Source organism: Panthera pardus, unplaced genomic scaffold, assembly GCF_024362965.1.
Source record: "Panthera pardus isolate Hobbes unplaced genomic scaffold, ASM2436296v1 HiC_scaffold_27, whole genome shotgun sequence".
Taxonomy (NCBI): Eukaryota; Metazoa; Chordata; class Mammalia; order Carnivora; family Felidae; genus Panthera; species Panthera pardus.
The window spans coordinates 97,208,824-97,226,901 of record NW_026526843.1 but is presented as its reverse complement, the minus strand read 5'-3'; the positions used below and the strand labels follow the sequence as shown (position 1 = coordinate 97,226,901).

The following is an 18,078-nucleotide window of genomic DNA, read 5'->3' as shown; positions in this document are numbered from 1 at the left end:
CTGGGAAAATACACAGGGCTCTGAAGTAGGGAATATGGGATGGTTTTCAGGAAATGAAAGGTCAATATGACGTAGAGAGAAAATAAGCACGAATGCAGCTGTAACTGGAAGTAGGCAATGCCCCCATTTTAAGCAGAGCCTTGTAAGTACCTTTTAACTAAGACCAAAAGCCAATCATTGAATGTATTATATGCAAAGGTGTGACACAGATTTTCTTTAAGAAAAATCTTTCTGGGGGCATCTGGGTGGCTCAGTTGGTCGAGCGTCCAACTCTGGATATCAGCTCAGGATCATGATGTCACAGTTCATGAGACTGAGCCCCTTGTTGGGGCTTGGGATTCTCTCTTTCCCTTCTGCACCCAATCCCCACAAGTACACAAGTGCGCTCTCTCTCTCTCTCTCGCTCACTCTCTCTCTCTCTCTCTCAAAAATAAAGAAATGAACATTAAACAATGTTTTAAAAAGATAAATCCTTCTGGCAGAAACATAGCAAATAGATTTCTCACTGTCAACAATGGATAAAGTGAAGACAAATTAGTGGTCCAGGCAAGAAACCCTGGTAGCTTGGACGAACATGATGACCATTAATAAGAAAAGAAAGTTAGATGTGAGAATGATATGGGAGACAAAAATGCATGGGGTGGGAGAATGAAGAGCAAAAGGAGAGGAAGTGAATGAGGGACAAGGAATATCAAGGACGATTCTGAGGTTTCTGACTGTGTAGCTCCATAGATGTTGTTCTTGTCCCTGATACTGGAGGAGCCAAAGAGAAAATTGTTGTCAGGTGCAGAATTGCCCACCATGGGTTTATCTTCTTGGGACTCCAAGGGTTTGCAATACCTTAAGATACTTAACTGGAAAGGCAAGGGAATAGATGAGCATAAGAACCCAGCACTTAGTGGATAGCAGCGGACTGGAGATAAAACTTTTTTGTTTACAACATACAATTAAAGCCAAGGATACCTTTACTTATATAGTTTCCTTCTAGATGTAAAAAAGCATTTGTTATCAAGCATGATTTACCTAGTAGCTGAAAACTGATTATAAGGCACACAAATTATCTCATTTAAGCCAGACTTACTTGAGAATACTAGTGAAGGATTCCTAATTCTGTTTCAGATTTAAAAGTAAAAAAAAAAAAAATCTGGTGCAAAGGTCAGCTGCACCCAAGGGCAAACTCAGTACAACCTGTTCTACCTATGTGTCAGTGAGATATTTGTGGATGCTGCCCTAGGGACCCCAATGTAAAAGTAGACCTAGTCCTGTTCCATCTAGGGAAGTTCACTGTCTTCTTTTTATGTACAAAGAGAGATTAATAACTCAATTGATACTTTTCTCTTGACTGACAGTAATGAGAGAGTAAACATATTTAAAAACCTACTATCTTAAAGGATTATAAGAGTGTTATTAACGTCCTTTGGTCCAGCCCAGATCCCTGAAAGAAAAAAAAAGGCCTAAGGATTTAGTATTTCCCCAATATTGTTTATAAATATATGACATTCATCTCAAAACAAATATTCTTATGATGGTTTCTACTATTCTTTTGCTAAAGTGCCATTTAAAAAATATAGATACATTCTTAATGTTTCATGATTATGGAAGCATATTCCACAAAATTAAAGTTAATATAAAGGATTATAGTTTCAGAAGCACCTGTTGTGAATACTGGGAAAGTGAATGTTAAGGGCTACCATGCTGAACTACTGTTTATCTTGAAAGGTACAAAAAAACCCATTAATCTCCAGTCCCTTAGTATAGCCCTATGAAGGATGGCAATGAAAACGTATGGTCGCATTTACATCTAAAATTGTTGTAGAAGACTATAAAAAATGTTTTCCACATCTTTTACTTAAAAATCCCTTCTGTTATAGTCAATTGAGTTAAAAATGGAAGGGGTTTCAGAGAAGAGAAAAGGTAAGAAAGGAGAGCAAGGAGAGAACAAAAGAGACAAGGCGAGATTATTTCGTCAAAAAAAAAAAAAGTGTGGAATTAAGTGCTTTCTTTTCTGCAATACATGAGTCTATGTCAAAGGGCAAAAAAACTTTAACTGAAGAGCAAGATAAACAGAGACATCATCTGAAAATCGGACTTCTTCCCCCAGTGTAAGACAGAGCTATCATAATAACGCTGAGATCTTAAAACACTAGGTTATATATGGTACTTAAAAAAAAATCACAACAATCTCTCTTCAAAATTAAAACAAAAGTACTCAGGGAAAATAAAGGTACTTAACTCTCACACAAAAAAATGGAGTAGAGAGAAGGAACATAGAAATGTGTTATCCACTACGGTAGCCACTAGCTACACAGGTCCACTGAGCACTGGAAAGGGGAAAGGTGGTTAGTATTAATTTTGATTCTTAAAATGATATTATTTGGATGTGTTGAGATAAAATATTCAGTTAAAATTACCTTCACTTGTCTCTTGTTTAATATGGCTATTAGAAAATTCAAAATTACGTATATGGTTCACATTCTATTTCTACTGAATGAGCTTATGTACAAGCTGCAGGAAGTCATTCATTTGGGGAAGGAAAGAGAACATGTATGTTAGTGGTCTGTCAATACTGACAGCATTTTAAAACATTGAAACATCTGCTATGAATACGAAGTTGACTCTAACTTGAATTTCTCATCATTTGTAAGCAGAAATTAGTGATGATTTAATATAGGATGTGTGTGTGTGTGTGTGTGTGTGTAGAAAACTAACAGCACTTTCTACTTCTTTGATAAATCTTTTTTGAAAAATGCTCATATTGAAGCTATCCAACTTTCCCCCATCCCTCACAGTTAATTACAATGGCACCGAACAGTATAATCAACAAAGAGCCTTTTCTGCAACTCCAAACCTTATGAAACGAGATAAACCATGGCACAGAGCAATTATTTCTTTACACTGTGAACACCGGCAGAAGATGTCCAGAAAGAAGCCGGGACGCACAGTACAGGATGATTAACATACTAGAAATTATCCCTCAGAGACTGAGACAAGGAAGAAATTCTGAGTATGGAGACTTGAATTTCCAATGCCGACACAAAAGCGAACACCTTAGCTTGACACTCAAGGACCTTTGTGGTCAGAATTCAATCAACTGCTCAGCCCAAATGCCCATCATCAAACATCCTGCAGCCACAATCTAACATCATGCTTCCGCCCCTCCTTCTGCTACTCAGGCTCCAGGCCCACGAAGGCCCTCAGGACACTGATAGGAGCAAAACAGACGGGTTTATGAGAATTGTATCTAAGACCACCTTAGAAAGTTTTTGAAAAGCCAGGTCTCCAATCAATCAACTGAAATCTCTGTCTTTTTCACAAGCATTGTCTAGTATCCACTGCTGGAATAACTAATTCCTTCTCCACTTTTAATCACAATTTTCTACACAAGCTTATCTAAGTATAAACTACTATACCACTCAACTATCGATTACAAATTAGGTTTTACAGGGTTTTTTTTTTTTTTTTTGCTGCATTTCCCCCTTTCCACATTATTTTCAAAAACTAGGCCCTATCTTAAGAACTTCTATTAAATAATTTCCTAAAATATATTTTTATTTTTTTATGCTCTACTTGGCATTTAGCATGCGTTCCTAGTATTCTCCCAGTCAAGGAATGATTCTTATACCTCAGGGGATGAAGCACAGATCTAGCTTAACTAAGCAAGTCTGTTCTGCTTGATGTTGACGGTATCAGTGAAGAGAACAAAAAAGGCCATTTCCAATTTTTTTCTTGATTTTTTCTGGAGTTAAAGAGCAAAGCCATATAGACTGTGTTTCTTAGAATAAAACAATTCCTTACTTAGGTATAAGAGAATATTAGGTAAATTTTCTGACCTGCAAGCTAGAAAAGTTAGGTCAAGACAACTTTTGCTCCCCTTCCTTGTCTCAGCATCTTAACATTGGATCCACATCTTAGCAGGGACTAACAACAGTGTTTGAAATTATGGCCATTGAGAACATTCTTTGCTGGCTGGCCTAAAATTTTCTTCTATTATCCCTACAGGAGGCACAAGTTACTCCCTATAATTTTATAAGAGTGTTCCTTACCACACCTCCCCAGATCATCACCTCTTCAAAGGCTGCCTCCACTTTTCTTTATATTCCCTATCGCAACTCTGGTCTAAGGTTAGGTTTAGATAGGTGCAATTTCCCGTCTCGCTGCTTCCATTCAAATCCTTCTATTCATTTCTCACAAACCAGCTAGAGGCTAAAATACCAGTTAGATCTTTCAAAATTATCAATCAGATTCCTGAATTCCCTCAAGTGAAATTCTTTTAGAAGTTTCAACTGGTGGCACACCTGGGTGGCTCAGTAGGTTAAGTGTCCGACTTTGGCTCAGGTCATAATCTCACAGTTCGTGAGTTCGGGCCCCGCGTTGGGCTCTGTGCTGACAGCTCGGAGCCTGGACCCTGCTTCGGATTCTGTGTCTCCCTCTCTCTCTGCCCCATCCAGCTCACACTCTGTCTCTGTCTCTCTCAAAAATAAATAAGCATTAAAGAAAAAAAGAAGTTTCAACAGGTTTTAAAAGAAAACCCAGGGGCGCCTGGGTAGCTCAGTTGGGTAAGCATCCAACTCTTGGTTTCAGCTCCAGTCATGATCTCATGGTTCGGTTCTTGGGTTTGAGCCTTGCATCGGGCTGTGCGGTAACAGGCGGAGCCAGCTTGGCATTTTCTCTCTCTCTCCCTCTCTGCCCCTCCCCACCTCACACTGTCTCTGTCTCTGTCTCTCTCAAAAAGAAAAAAAAACAAAAACAAAGTTTACACAGAAGTCTAGACGGACCTTCATGAACTCAACCCTCATTTTACCCTCACCTTCCCGTAACTTGCTAGTCTCCAGTCCTCCTGGCCCCTCCTTTCTGTCTCTTGGACATGTCAAGCACTTCTTCTCCACCTTGCCACATCTGTACCTTCCTCCGGATCATCACACAGCTGGTGCCTGCACGTGCCGCAGGTTGAGGTCAAACTGTCCTCTACCAGCATAATGTTGCCTAAGTGAGGTTAATCTGTGATAACATAATTTACATATTAACTTGTTTATTCCCTTTATTTCTGTAAGCTCCAAGAGGATATAAACCTTGCTCTTGATTTTTCTCCACTAAATACCTAGTGCCCAATACTTCTGTGGCACACAGCAGGTGTTCAACAATACTTACTGAATTAGTGAGTGCACAAAACAGTGTTGTGCCGAACAATTACCAGATTAGTGCAATCCCTATAAAAATCCAAGTGGCATAAAAAACAAACCTAAAGTTAATATGAAACCATAAAACACCACAAATAACCAAAACAATCTTGAGAAAGAAAAAGCTGGAAGCATCATACTTTCTGATTTCAAAACATATTACAAAGCTAAAGTTATTAAAACAGTGAGGTACTGGCATAAAGACAGACATATAGTCAGGAATAAAAGAGAGAGCCCATAAATAAACCCACACGCATGTGGTTAACTGATCTCTGGCAAAGTGCCAAGAACAATAAAGGATGGTCTCTTCATAGGATTGTACTAGGAAAACTGGATATACACATGCAAAAGAACAAAGTTAGACCCTTATCTTACAATATATATAAAAATCAACTCAAAATACATTAAAGATTCAACTGAAACATGGCAACCACAGGGGCGCCTGGGTGGCTCAGTCGGTTGGGCATCCGACTTTGGCTCAGGCGACGATCTCACCACTCCCAAGTTCAAACCCTGTGTCAGGCTCTGTGCTGACAGCTCGGAGCTTGGAACCTGTTTCAGATTCCGTGTCTCCCAGTCCCTCTGCCCCTTTCCCGCTTGCACTCTGTGTGTCTTTCTCTCTCAAAAATAAATGAACATAAAAAAAAAATTGCAACCACAAAACTCGTAGAATGAAACACAAGAGGAAAGCTTCATAACACTGGTCTTAAAATGATTTCTTGGATTTGACCTAAAAAGCACACGGTGACACAAGTAAAAATACACAAATGGGACTACAGGAAACTAAAAAGCTCCTATACAACAAAAGAAACAATTAACAGGATAAAACAGCAACCTACAGAATGGTAGAAAATATCTGCAAACCATGTAACTGACAAGAGGTTAATATCTAAAATATATAATGAACTCCTACAACTCAAAAGGAAAAAATACCAAAAAAAAAAAACAGGCAAAGGATTCAAATAGACATTTCTCCAAAGACGACGTACAAATGAACAACAAATACATGAAGAGCTGCTCAGCAACACTAATTATAAATATGCATATCAAAACCACAATGACATATCACCCTGCACTTGTCGGGGTGGCTAGTATCAAAAAGAAACAAACAAAAAAAATAACAAGTAGGTCTGGGAATGTGGAAAAATTGGCACCTTCCACCATTTGTGGAGATGTGAAATGGTGCAGCTGCTATAGGAAACAGCATAAAGGTTTCTCAAAAAAATTAAAAATAGGACTACCGTACAATTCAGCACTGCCACTTCTGGGTTCATATCCAAACAACTGAAATCAGGTTCTTTAAGAGATATCTATATTGTCATGTTCACTGCAGCATTATTCACAACAGCCAAGATATGGAAAGAAACTAAATGTCCACCGATGGGTAAATGGATCAAGGAAAAGTGGTATACATACGACAGAATATTATTCACCCTGAAACCATAAGAAACTCCTGCCATATGTGACAAAAGGGAAGAACTTAGAATACATTATGCTAAGTGAAAGAAACCAGTCAGAGGAAGACAAACACCACATGATTCCACTTATACGAGATATCTGATATAGTCCAACTCCTAGAGGCATAGAATAGCATGGCAGTTGCCCAGGGCTAGAGGGAAGGGGAATTATGGAGTTACTGTTTGTCAGGTATAAAATTTTAGTCATTCAAGAGTTAATTTCTAGGAACTGTGCAACAACACTGTGCCTGCCTATAGTCACTAGCCCTTGCGCTTACAAATTTGTGAAGAGTGTAGATCTCCCGTTACACGTGATTACCATTTTTTTAAACAAAACAAAAAGACAATATTGTGCTAGAAATCTATGGTTATAGAAGAGAAGAAAATTCTTTTGAAGTTTAAGGCAAAACGAAAACAAAAACAAAAACACTTGTTTTGTCATAGCTAGTGTAGTCACTTTCTCCATTTTCTGCAAAACTAAACAAACTAATAATTACTTGCCTGACATGATTATACCTCACAATTGAAATACATTCAAACTCTATTACAAACTGTTTTCATACTTACATGTAGAAAGTACATTTAAAATCTTTCTTGTTAAAATAAGAGACGACTATAACAAGCCATGTGCTATTTTCTTATATGGATCTAGATTAGAGCATGCTCTTTCTGGTTTGCAGTTTCTGGAAAGGGTTTGTAGCAAATGTTTTGGGAGACAATTTTACTCTCTCAACCTTCTTGCCCTAGGCCATCATTAATCTACCCTCTGTATCTTCGGGTGTGCCAGTTAGGGACCTTTCCTACAAATATAATCATAGAATATATAATTATACATATTATATGTTACATATCATAGATTATATATATATATGGCCTCTTCTAGCTGGCTTGTTTCTTCAGTATGTGTTTAAGGTTCACCTATGCTCTACCAAGTATCAGTGCTTCATTACATCTTATTATTAACATTTCGTTGTATGGAGAGGCCCATTTTCTTTCTTTGCTCATGAGTTGATGGGCACTTGAGTTGCTTCCCCTTTTTCGTTATCATGAATAATCGTGCCATGAACATCCAGGTGTACTTGTGCCCATCAACTACCCATCCTCTCCGTTATTCAAGATCTATTAGGTCACCTGTGACACACGGATAATAAAATATTCTCAAAGGGTTGCTCTGTGAGGACTAAGAAAGCTAATTTAGATGAAAGGTATTTGTGGACTGAAAATTACTATGAATATATCTTTTCATATAGTGTTTCCAGTTACCCAGCAACAATTACTTAGACCAATTTTCCTCACCACTCAAAGTACATTTAAAAAGTCAAGTTTTAGTTTCATTGTGAGAACACTAGTAAAGAAAAAAAAATGAAAGAAGAGATGCAAGTCTGAATGGATTCCCACCCCTTGTGTTAGTTCTTATTTGCTGAATCGTTAACGTGCTCAAAGTACTATGAAATCAGGTTTACTCCCCTGCGCCAGTTTGGGGGTGAAACATACATATACATACATATAATTCTTTGGAAATAATTATTAACTAACAACTGAACTATAATATGACTTGAAATGGTGAACTTTTTACTTACCATTTACATAAAGGTATATAATATTATATGTTAATACACAGTAAAGTTATATATATAAATTTATAATATATACGTGCAAAAATAAGTTATATAATTCAATTATAATTGAATATAATTATATATGATTACATATGTGTTATTTATATATAGAATACTATATAACATATAAATTTTATATATAATTTATATAATTATAATTTATAATTTATATAATTTATACAATTTATAATTCATATATATAATTCCTATTTAATTAGTAATTATTAATTATCAAGACAAACTTTCCAAAAGAGTGGCTAAAATTGGCAGAGATGTTTCAGTAAATAAAGTGTAAGGGAGGGCATTTTATTTATAAATAAATGGAGTGAAAATTTTTGGCAGTTCTATAAACGATCATCATATTATGAAAGATAAAAGAGAAGACATGATAATACAGATGTATAGATTGATGGTTCTATGGATAGAGAGTAAGTATTATTCCATACTTATATTGGAATATCATAGTTGAACCTCAGGTATCAACAAACATTAATATTCTGAACATTTTTAAAATAAACAGAAAAAATGTGGAGCTTTAACATAATTAACAGGGTACATGTAAATTAAAATAATTTCCTGCTGAATAAGCTCTTTTACCCAGCAGTCACAGTATAGCCATTAACCTATATTTGATTTTAAGGGAGACTTGCCGATTTTATGACAAGAAAGATGCGTTATTGTTAAATAGGTCACTGTTTGAAAATTTAGGACAGTCATTAATAATCTTTTCTTTCCCCTTTTGATTTATAGATACCCAGCAACAAGTATACTGAAATCCACTAGAGGGAGCTGACATCACTGTAAAGTTGCATTAACTGATGCCCTACTAGGAAAACAAATCCCTCAGCCAAAATGACTTTAAAGGAAAAGAACAAAACAAAACAAAAAAGCATATGCATCTATCATTGGCTTTATTCAGTTCATTCCATGACCTCCCCAAGAAATAAAAATTTAAAAACCAGGAAAATAGGGAAAGCTTTACGTGTATCACAACATTGATTTTAGAAATGTTACCATGTGGTAAATTCTTTGGATACTGGCAAAGAAAAGTAGTCAAAAAATATGTTTTCCAACTAATTAAAGTTTTAGTAGAAAACAAATACATGTTCTGCGCCTCTCGTAACAAATTTGGTGAAGACATTTTTCAAAATATTTTTATCTTAATGCCTTAAAATCCAATTTTACTCTATAATCTTCTGTATGCACATTATGTACACAGGCATGTATGCGTATGGTGAACGAAAAACTCATTTACTAATGCTTGGCAGTGTTCATAAACCAGTCTGCCAAAGGAATTTTTGTCTTAAGAATTAAGCTGATTAGTAGGGCTATTTTGGACCAGATATTATGTATTAATAGCATTAGAGGAAATTGATGAGAATCAAAAGAGACATCTTGAAAACTGTGCTAGTCAAATGGTAGGAATCCGTGTAACTTCTCCACTCTGAGGTTGTATCTTACTATTAAATGAGAAAATGAGGAAACCGCATAGTTACATAGTTTTAATAGTAAAATGCAGCCCTAAGAATAATTTGTTCTTGGCTGAATTTCAGTTGCTACGTGCTTGTTACAGCTATAATAGTCTGCATATAAACTGGATAGAAGTATTAGTAAGATGCCTAGCTAAATATCCTTGTACAAAGCAAACGGGATATAATGAAAAGCCACCAAGAGGGCTCCAACTGTTCTTTTATTTCCTCCACTGTTCAAAATATTTGACTGCAGAATTTGCAACCCACCAAGGAGATATTAATGCCTATATAAAACATATATTTTATTTGTTCCTCAAAGTCATGAAATTATTATGGTAGGTGAGGGGGAGAAATGGAAATATAATACATATGTTTTCCAACAACAGTATCTTATTACTTGTTACTACAGACTGTAGGGACGATGGATTCCTTTGACAGAAATTATTCTTTCACGTCAGCACCTTCTCTTTTTCCAACAAGTAGCAAATTAGGGAAATATCAAGTTAGCCATTTCAAGTATTTTTACTTACTTGTCTGTAGCTCTTTTTCTCTGGCCTGCACATCAGCAAAGACTTGGTTAAAATGATTTGTAAAGGCCACAAAGTCTGCATCCAGGAACATTGGCCCTTGTCCTTTCTCTTTCAGGGCTATGCTTTGAATTTTTAATCGCTCGATTTGAGGCTGAAGAACTGAAAGCCGGTTGACTTCATCCTGTACCATAATATAGAGCATTAAAATAAATACAACTTTTACTTTGCATAGATTACATTTGTGCAAAGAAAGGTGTTAAAAGGCAGCGATGCAAGCTTAGCTTAATGCCCTTATCAAAAAATTGATAAGGGGCGCCTGGGTGGCTCAGTCGGTTAAGCGTCCGACTTCAGCTCAGGTCACGATCTCGCGGTCCGTGAGTTCGAGCCCCGCGTCGGGCTCTGGGCTGACGGCCCAGAGCCTGGAGCCTGCTTCTGATTCTGTGTCTCCCTCTCTCTCTGCCCCTCCCCCGTTCATGCTCTGTCTCTCTCTGTCTCAAAAATAAAAAAATAAACGTTAAAAAAAAATTAAAAAAAAAAAATTGATAAGAAGTATCCATGACAGTTTAGGCAAGTCTCTAGCTCAGGGCATCAATTTAAGAATACCTTGGCTCTTCATTCCATAGATAGCATCGTATATAACTGTCTTTAAATTTCAAAAGGACATCATTTACAGCATTAATGGGCATGAATATATACTTGAAAAGTACTATGAATGGCCTTATATCCTTTCAATAAATCAGGCGTGAATGTCCTCTGCACCCCTCTTATCTCAAAATTATGTCCCTTTGCTTCAAATTCTTAGCGTGTTTAACGAACAGTTTTCTTTAAATTCACTTGTGAAGACTATAAATTAGACATATCTACATACATACCTACCACATTAAATTACAAATATATCTTTATATACTGCTATCACCTAGATTCTATAATCTATGTAATACTTATATAAACACACAAATATTTATGTCTGAAATGATCTCTTATTTGGTCTCATTACTTCTCCTGACTGAACAGGCAATGACCATTGTTTCAGTTAGGGTGAGAGTTTGCTCTGCTTTTCTTTTCTTGTCCTGGCATAATTGCTTTTTTGTTTTTCATATTTATTTATTTTTGATAAAGACAGAGAGACAGGGCAGAAGCAAGGGAGGACAGAGACAGGGAGAGGCAGAGAATGTGAAGCCGGCTCCAGGCTGTGAGCTGTCAGCACAGAGCCCGACGCGGGGCTCCAGCTCACAAACCGTGACATCATGACCTGAGCCGAAGTCGGCCGCTTAACCGACCGAGCCACCCAGGCACCCCATCCTGCCATAATTGTTAATAATACCCCCTTTCACTCTCAAAGAGTACCCCCCGTTTGTGTGATAAAGTCACATGGACACACCACTGTGCTGTGTAATACAGTAGCCACTAGTTATATGTGGCTACTGAACACCTGAAATGTGGCCAGTCCAAATTCAGATATGATGTCATTGTAAAACACAATGAATTTTGATATATATATGTATATATGTATATGTGTATATATATGTATATATGTATATGTGTATATATATATATGTATATATGTATATGTGTGTATATGTGTATAAATGCATATGTGTGTATATATATATGTGTGTGTATATATATATAATCTGAATTCAAACAGAACTTCCAAATGTTCTTTATTTAAGTATTATTACCATGGTTGCTTACTTATAATTCTCACCTATGCTACCTTTAGAAAAAAATACTTCAGGATTGCGTACCATTTAAAATGTAAGAAACACGACAATTAAAATTTGAAATTTTGATCACAAGACAATTAGAAGGAAGGGAAAATAAAAAGAATTACAGTAATTATGAACTAAATATAAATCTGAGCTTCCTGGAAGTCAAAATGAAAAGGAAAAAAAAAAGAAAAAGTTGTTATTTTTTGGAGGCATTCACACTGTTTTGGAGAAAGTAACTTTTTTATTAGGATTGAGTAAGATAAATTTACCACAAAGATCCTTTCATAGTTGCAAGACTCTCTAATGGGCGCTGTCACTTGTTCTGATTTTTAGAAGATACAAAGATAACTTTCAAAGGAATATTGTCACGTGGTTTTAACAGTAAGAGTTGATTCGGGTAGGTTAATCTCTGACAATCAAATTCTTTTGGTAGGTGAAGATGAAAGCCATTTATATAAATGGGGAGGGGACTCATCTCTTCCATTCCAGTATAAAGCCTCTCAATCAAGGGCTAGAAGGCAGGCGCATATCATATCCATGGATGAATAGGTCAAGAGATAAAGGGTAATACTCTGTGTTTTTGATTATAGAACTGAAGGCATGCACTTTGTACACTTGGCTTACAAATGGCAGCATTGGCATCTGCTGTGAAACATTTAAGAACCTGATTTACATTTGGCCAGATGGAGGGCCTTCATTCTTCCTGTTTAGGGGGCTATCGAAGGAGCCTACAGTATAGTAAAGCGTGTTCTGCAAAACAAAGGGACTTTGAAACTAATAAAACATTTGGGCAACTGTTCAGTTGAGACCTTAAAGTTCTCAGAGTAAATCACAGGAGAGATCATTTTGACCTGAAATATTTAACATTTAAAAGATGTTAACAATTACTTATTATTCTCATAAAAAGGGCCTTAATCTGGTGAGTCCTCCTGAGTAAGACATCTTCCCTGAGTCTGCTTATCCTTTAAAATTTTGTGTTTATCTGATGGAAAAACTTTTTTATTTTTCTTGGGAAAGGGTCCATGGATGTCTTGCAATTCCCAAAGGGCTCTCTAACCCCCAACAAATTAAGAACCAGTTCTTGTAAGCATTATATTTGGAGCTAGTACTGCAGTCTGATCTTAGAAAACATCTCCAAGTAACAGAATGCACTGGCAAACAAGATAGAATCATTTATTCAACTATCATTAATCACAGCCAAATAGTATAATTTTAACTGTTGTGTGAATGACATTGAGCTTATCCTGCTCAATATTTTACCTAAGGTGATTCATCAAATTAAGAGAAACCAAAGGTGCATAGAGAAGGAGTTTGGAACCTTGTGGATGAATGCAGAAAAAAGAAATAATTTCACTTAGGATGACTTCCTTAACCTGGAGACAATATTTAAGATTTGTAACCACCAATGATCTCGATTTGCTCCTTGGATAAAGACCAAGGTCCTAGCAGGCGCTTAGAGTCCTTGCTTGTCTCCTCTGAGCCTGTCTTTTAGCCTTCATCTTTCATCTTTTCTCCACCCCTCACCCATCTATGGCCAGCATTCAGAATAGCCCTCTTCCAGTTCCTTGTACAATTTATGGTTATTTTTTTGTATCTGAATCTCAAGAAACAGGTTAAGGTAATAGCATCAGATTTTATTGCAAGAAATAATTTGGTGGAGTATTCCACTGTAAAGATTCATGATTTCTATTAACAGCAAAATGTGTTTAAGTATAAAAATTCCCTAGATTTACTTATTTGCATAAAAAAGCTAAATGTCTTTCTGTCCTATATTCTTTATCTAAAAATGTATTTCCTGAGTTTAATCATTTCCTAGTAAAGTTGTAGCTCCAATATATGAAGAAGAATCATCAAGTCCTTCAACTGTTTTTACTTCATACTAGCTCTGAATTTCCCGTCACTTCCTGGGTTCAACAACACCTCCAAACAAACCCTGTCACCTTTCCATTTCCAGTTTTCCATTATTTAAACCATCCTTTTCAAAGTATGCAAATTGATCCTCATTCACTGCTTCTTATATTAAACCTGGCCATCTCAGTCTATCATCAAGATTCATTCTAGAAACCTTTTCATCTATCCCATATCCCAAGAAAATTACTCAGAACATAATAACCACGGGAAAAAAGTTCAAGTTATTTTCATTACGGTATAACTCTGGTTTCCTAACATTAGCCGACATTTTCGTTTAATCTCTTTCTCCAGTTCTTTGGTGCCAGTTATACGTTGTTTGGCCTCCAGATCCATTGTCCACTTCTAGGACTCAGAGGAAAGACAATTATAGACTACAGCTCTTTGTAATCTGCCTTCTGATTAAGTTTAGCCAGTGTGGAGCCCTGTCTGGATTAAGATTATGGAGTCACGGAGGACAGTGAAGTAACATGTTTTTTGTTCTGGCTCCATTCCTGGCATGGCACTTGGGCTGGCTCTTAAGGCTGTCTTTACAATAGGTGTCCAACTCCTTCCTTCTAGGTTTCTGTAACTTCTCTAAATCATTTCTGTCCTGAGAATGGTTACAACTCTGACGCCAGGTTACTGTACTATCCTTTATGGTTCCTCTATACTCCAAGCACCATGGTTAAGTATGTTGGTAAAGAAACCTTCCTCAAATTATCCTAATTTGAGAGAACTGTCAGTTTTAAAGAATTTCCCTATACATCCAATTATATATCAACTTTTTGTGTTTGTGTGGATTCCACTTTTTCAACATATGACTGAGTTTTGCTTTTAGCACATGAGTTGCCATAAAAAAAGATCTCCCAGTTATTGGCCATTTCTCCTAGGATATGTGTTGCTTCCATACTCCAAAACTGCCTCACCATTCTGCAAACTGACAAAATCAAGTAGCCATGTGTGAGTACGCTAAATACATTTTTTTTAGGATCGAGACATCATGCATTATCTATTTAAACTCATTTTCCTCACTTATATTTTTATCCTTATTGTGTTTAAATCCTTCAATGGGTAAGTTTTTTACTAAATAATTTACTCTTCTTCTGGAAACTGCCAAGAAATTCCTATTGATCATGATCCAAATAGGAGGAAAGAATCTTACCTTACACATTTTCAACTGGCTTTTGATTGCTGTTGGCTCTGATGTGGTGGTAGGTTGGGTTTTCAACCAGTTTTCAGCAGTAGTTGTCATCTGCTCCAATTGTTGTAGCTGATTATAGAAAGCGATGATGTTGTTCTGATACTCCAGCCAGTTAAGTCTCTCACTTAGCAATTGGCAGAACTCTATCCACCGGCTGTTCAGTTGTTCTGAGGCTTGTTTGATGCTGTCAGCATTAACACCCTCTAGAAAGAAGATTTTTAAAATATATCCACTGAAGCCCCAGACTGTAAGACATTAGCTGAAAACCAATGTGTCTCAAGTTTTAAAGTATTCATCATATTAGGGATTTCAAACAAATCATTTATTTACTGATCAAGAAACACAAGTACCAATGATTTCTGATTACTGATTGTAACTTATTAGAGATGCATCTTATCAAGAGTATGAATGTAATAAAGTAATAAATAAGGACACATAAGATGTAGAGAAGTAGAATATATTTAAATAAAAACAAAAACGGTCAAAGCTCTGAAGGTGGCTGGAAGACTGATCATGGACAAAAAAATGTTTTGGAGGATTCCAAATAATTGTTAAATACCATGTATGCTATTAAAATGTACAGTGAAACACTAACATTTGTATTTTTTAAATGGTTTGGGTATTAGCCAAAATGTTACTTGGATTTTCAAACAAAAAAAAAAAGAAAATTCATCAAAAAGCAGTAATTCTCTGATTCTTCTATAAAAGCCAGAAATAAGCAGATTTTCCATGGGTCCAAAAAATTGAAACAACCACTAAAAAAAATCTAATATGAAAAAATACTATTACTTACATATCATTTACAAATATGGAAGGTGATCTGAAAATTTTAAAATCATCTATAGCAAAACTAAAGCAGAAAAAAAATCTATCCAAGTCAAACGGGAAACATAAAAACATCATTATCACTCTACTATGTGTTAGGAATTCACTGTGTTTTAATATATACTATCATTTCTTAATGTTTTATTTATTTATTTTAAGAGAAAGAGAGTGTGTGAGCAGAATAGGGTCAGAGAGAGAGGGAGCGAGAGAATATCAAGCAGGCTCCACACTGTAAGTACAGAGCCCAACACAGGGCCCGATCCCACAAAGTGTATGATCACAACCTGAGCTGAAATCAAGAGTCAGATGTTTAACTGACTGAACCACCCAGACACCCCAATATATACTATCTTATGTAAGTTTTGTCATAATGTGATATGTGATGACTAATATCAATCCAAGTATATATTATCCTATACATATCATGAAAGAGTAGCAACATCATGTAATGCTATGTTACAAAAAATCACTCTCCATAGTTAACTGACAAAAGTTAGGTGTTCTTACACACTCACTCACATGCACACACACACACACACACACACACACACACACCAAACCACATCTCTCAATGCATTTGAAACCTCACTTTTGATAAGACACTGGAGAACACAAACTTTGCAAATATTATTGGCAACAATCTTTTCTTCCTTCTTTGGATGATAGATTTTGTAAGAAAAATAACTTTAAGATAAAGTGTAAAAAGATAAAATATGCATATCCCCATATATACAACTATAAAAGGTTTGTACAAGCTAAATATTCTTCTAATACTCTCCTAATAGTTAAGGAAGCAAGTGGCCTTGTTGAGAAATCTGGATGTTTTGTGTGATATACTGTTTGTGAAAATTTGGTTTTGAGCAGTGACCAAGAATTATACCAAAATATGCTTTAGAGATGCCATGAAGTAACTGTAGTTATAAAATAATCATGTTTGAAATTTTTTTTTTAACGTTTATTTATTTTTGAGACAGAGAGAGACAGAGCATGAACGGGGGAGGGGCAGAGAGAGGGAGACACAGAATCGGAAGCAGGCTCCAGGCTCTGAGCCATCAGCCCAGAGCCCGACGCGGGGCTCGAACTCACGGACTCACAGACCGTGAGATCGTGACCTGAGCTGAAGTCGGACGCTTAACCGACTGAGCCACCCAGGCGCCCCTAAAATAATCATGTTTGTAGGGGCGCCTGGGTGGCTCAGTCAGTTGAACATCCAACTTCAGCTCAGATCATGATCTCATGGTTTGTGAGTTCGAGCCCTGCGTCGGGCTCTGTGCTGACAGCTCGGAGCCTGGAGCCTGCTTCGGATTCTGTGTCTCCCTCTCTCTCCGCCATTCCCCTGCTCACATGCTGTCTCTCTCTCAAAAGTAAATAAATATTTAAGAAAAATTAAAAAAAATAATCATGTTTGTTACAAAATGTCAGTGAAGAATCCAAACCTGTGGTCATCTAGGCAACTCAGATAAAAAAAAAATATGATAAAATGCTAACATTATTGTTGGAAAATGAAAGAGAATAATTTAAAAATATACAGGGGAGAAATTTTATATTATGTTAGATAATGATTCAAAAATATGCAATGTATATAATAAATGATGTTTAGAGGAAATGATTTCAGCATATGGTAAAGCTGAGTAAGCACTGAGAAGACCACCAGGGTGGTCCAATTCCAAGACAGGCAGGTAAGACATGCTAAAGGTACTGATGAGCTGATGCTACATGGTCTAAATTACAAGGAAATACACAGAGAAATATCTCATTGTCCCTGAGACAGGTCAATCATATGAAAACTCCTTCTCAAATGAAAAAATTAAGTTAATTTTCAATATGAGTAATAGATGTTAATTGAATCAGAAAAATATAAACCTAACTGTAATGAATTACCCATAGGTTCTGTGGTATATATTAAAATCTAGGGATAGAATTTAATGTGTCCTTGTTGATCATCACCCAAAACTATCGGCTCAATATGTCATGCCAAAAAAATATCCAGATGGTAAACATCACTGTAAAAGGAATGAAAATAAATGAAGCAGCAAATTTTGTACAAATCCATTATGAAATCTATAGTTCCTTACTCATTAACATACTGCTTTTTATAATTGAATAAAGGTAAATTAAAATACAATGATAGGTGACAGAAGGCTCTCCCTATTAGGATAAATGGTGAAGGGAAACAAAGTTCTAGAAATTCACAA

The 18,078-nt window shown here is 36.2% G+C and overlaps 1 protein-coding gene across 16 annotated transcripts in view; it reads right to left on the bottom strand.

Moving 5' to 3' along the window:
- Positions 1-18,078, bottom strand: part of DMD (dystrophin) — a 2,111,713-nt gene that overhangs the window by 1,307,627 nt on the left and 786,008 nt on the right. For all 16 annotated transcript variants that reach the window (XM_053892047.1, XM_053892050.1, XM_053892044.1 and 13 more), the window contains 2 exons: positions 15,020-15,261; positions 10,256-10,436 (listed from right to left, as the gene is read on the bottom strand). In XM_053892047.1, coding sequence (XP_053748022.1) covers positions 10,256-10,436; positions 15,020-15,261 — 423 coding nt within the window. The remainder of the gene's footprint in view (positions 1-10,255; positions 10,437-15,019; positions 15,262-18,078) is intronic.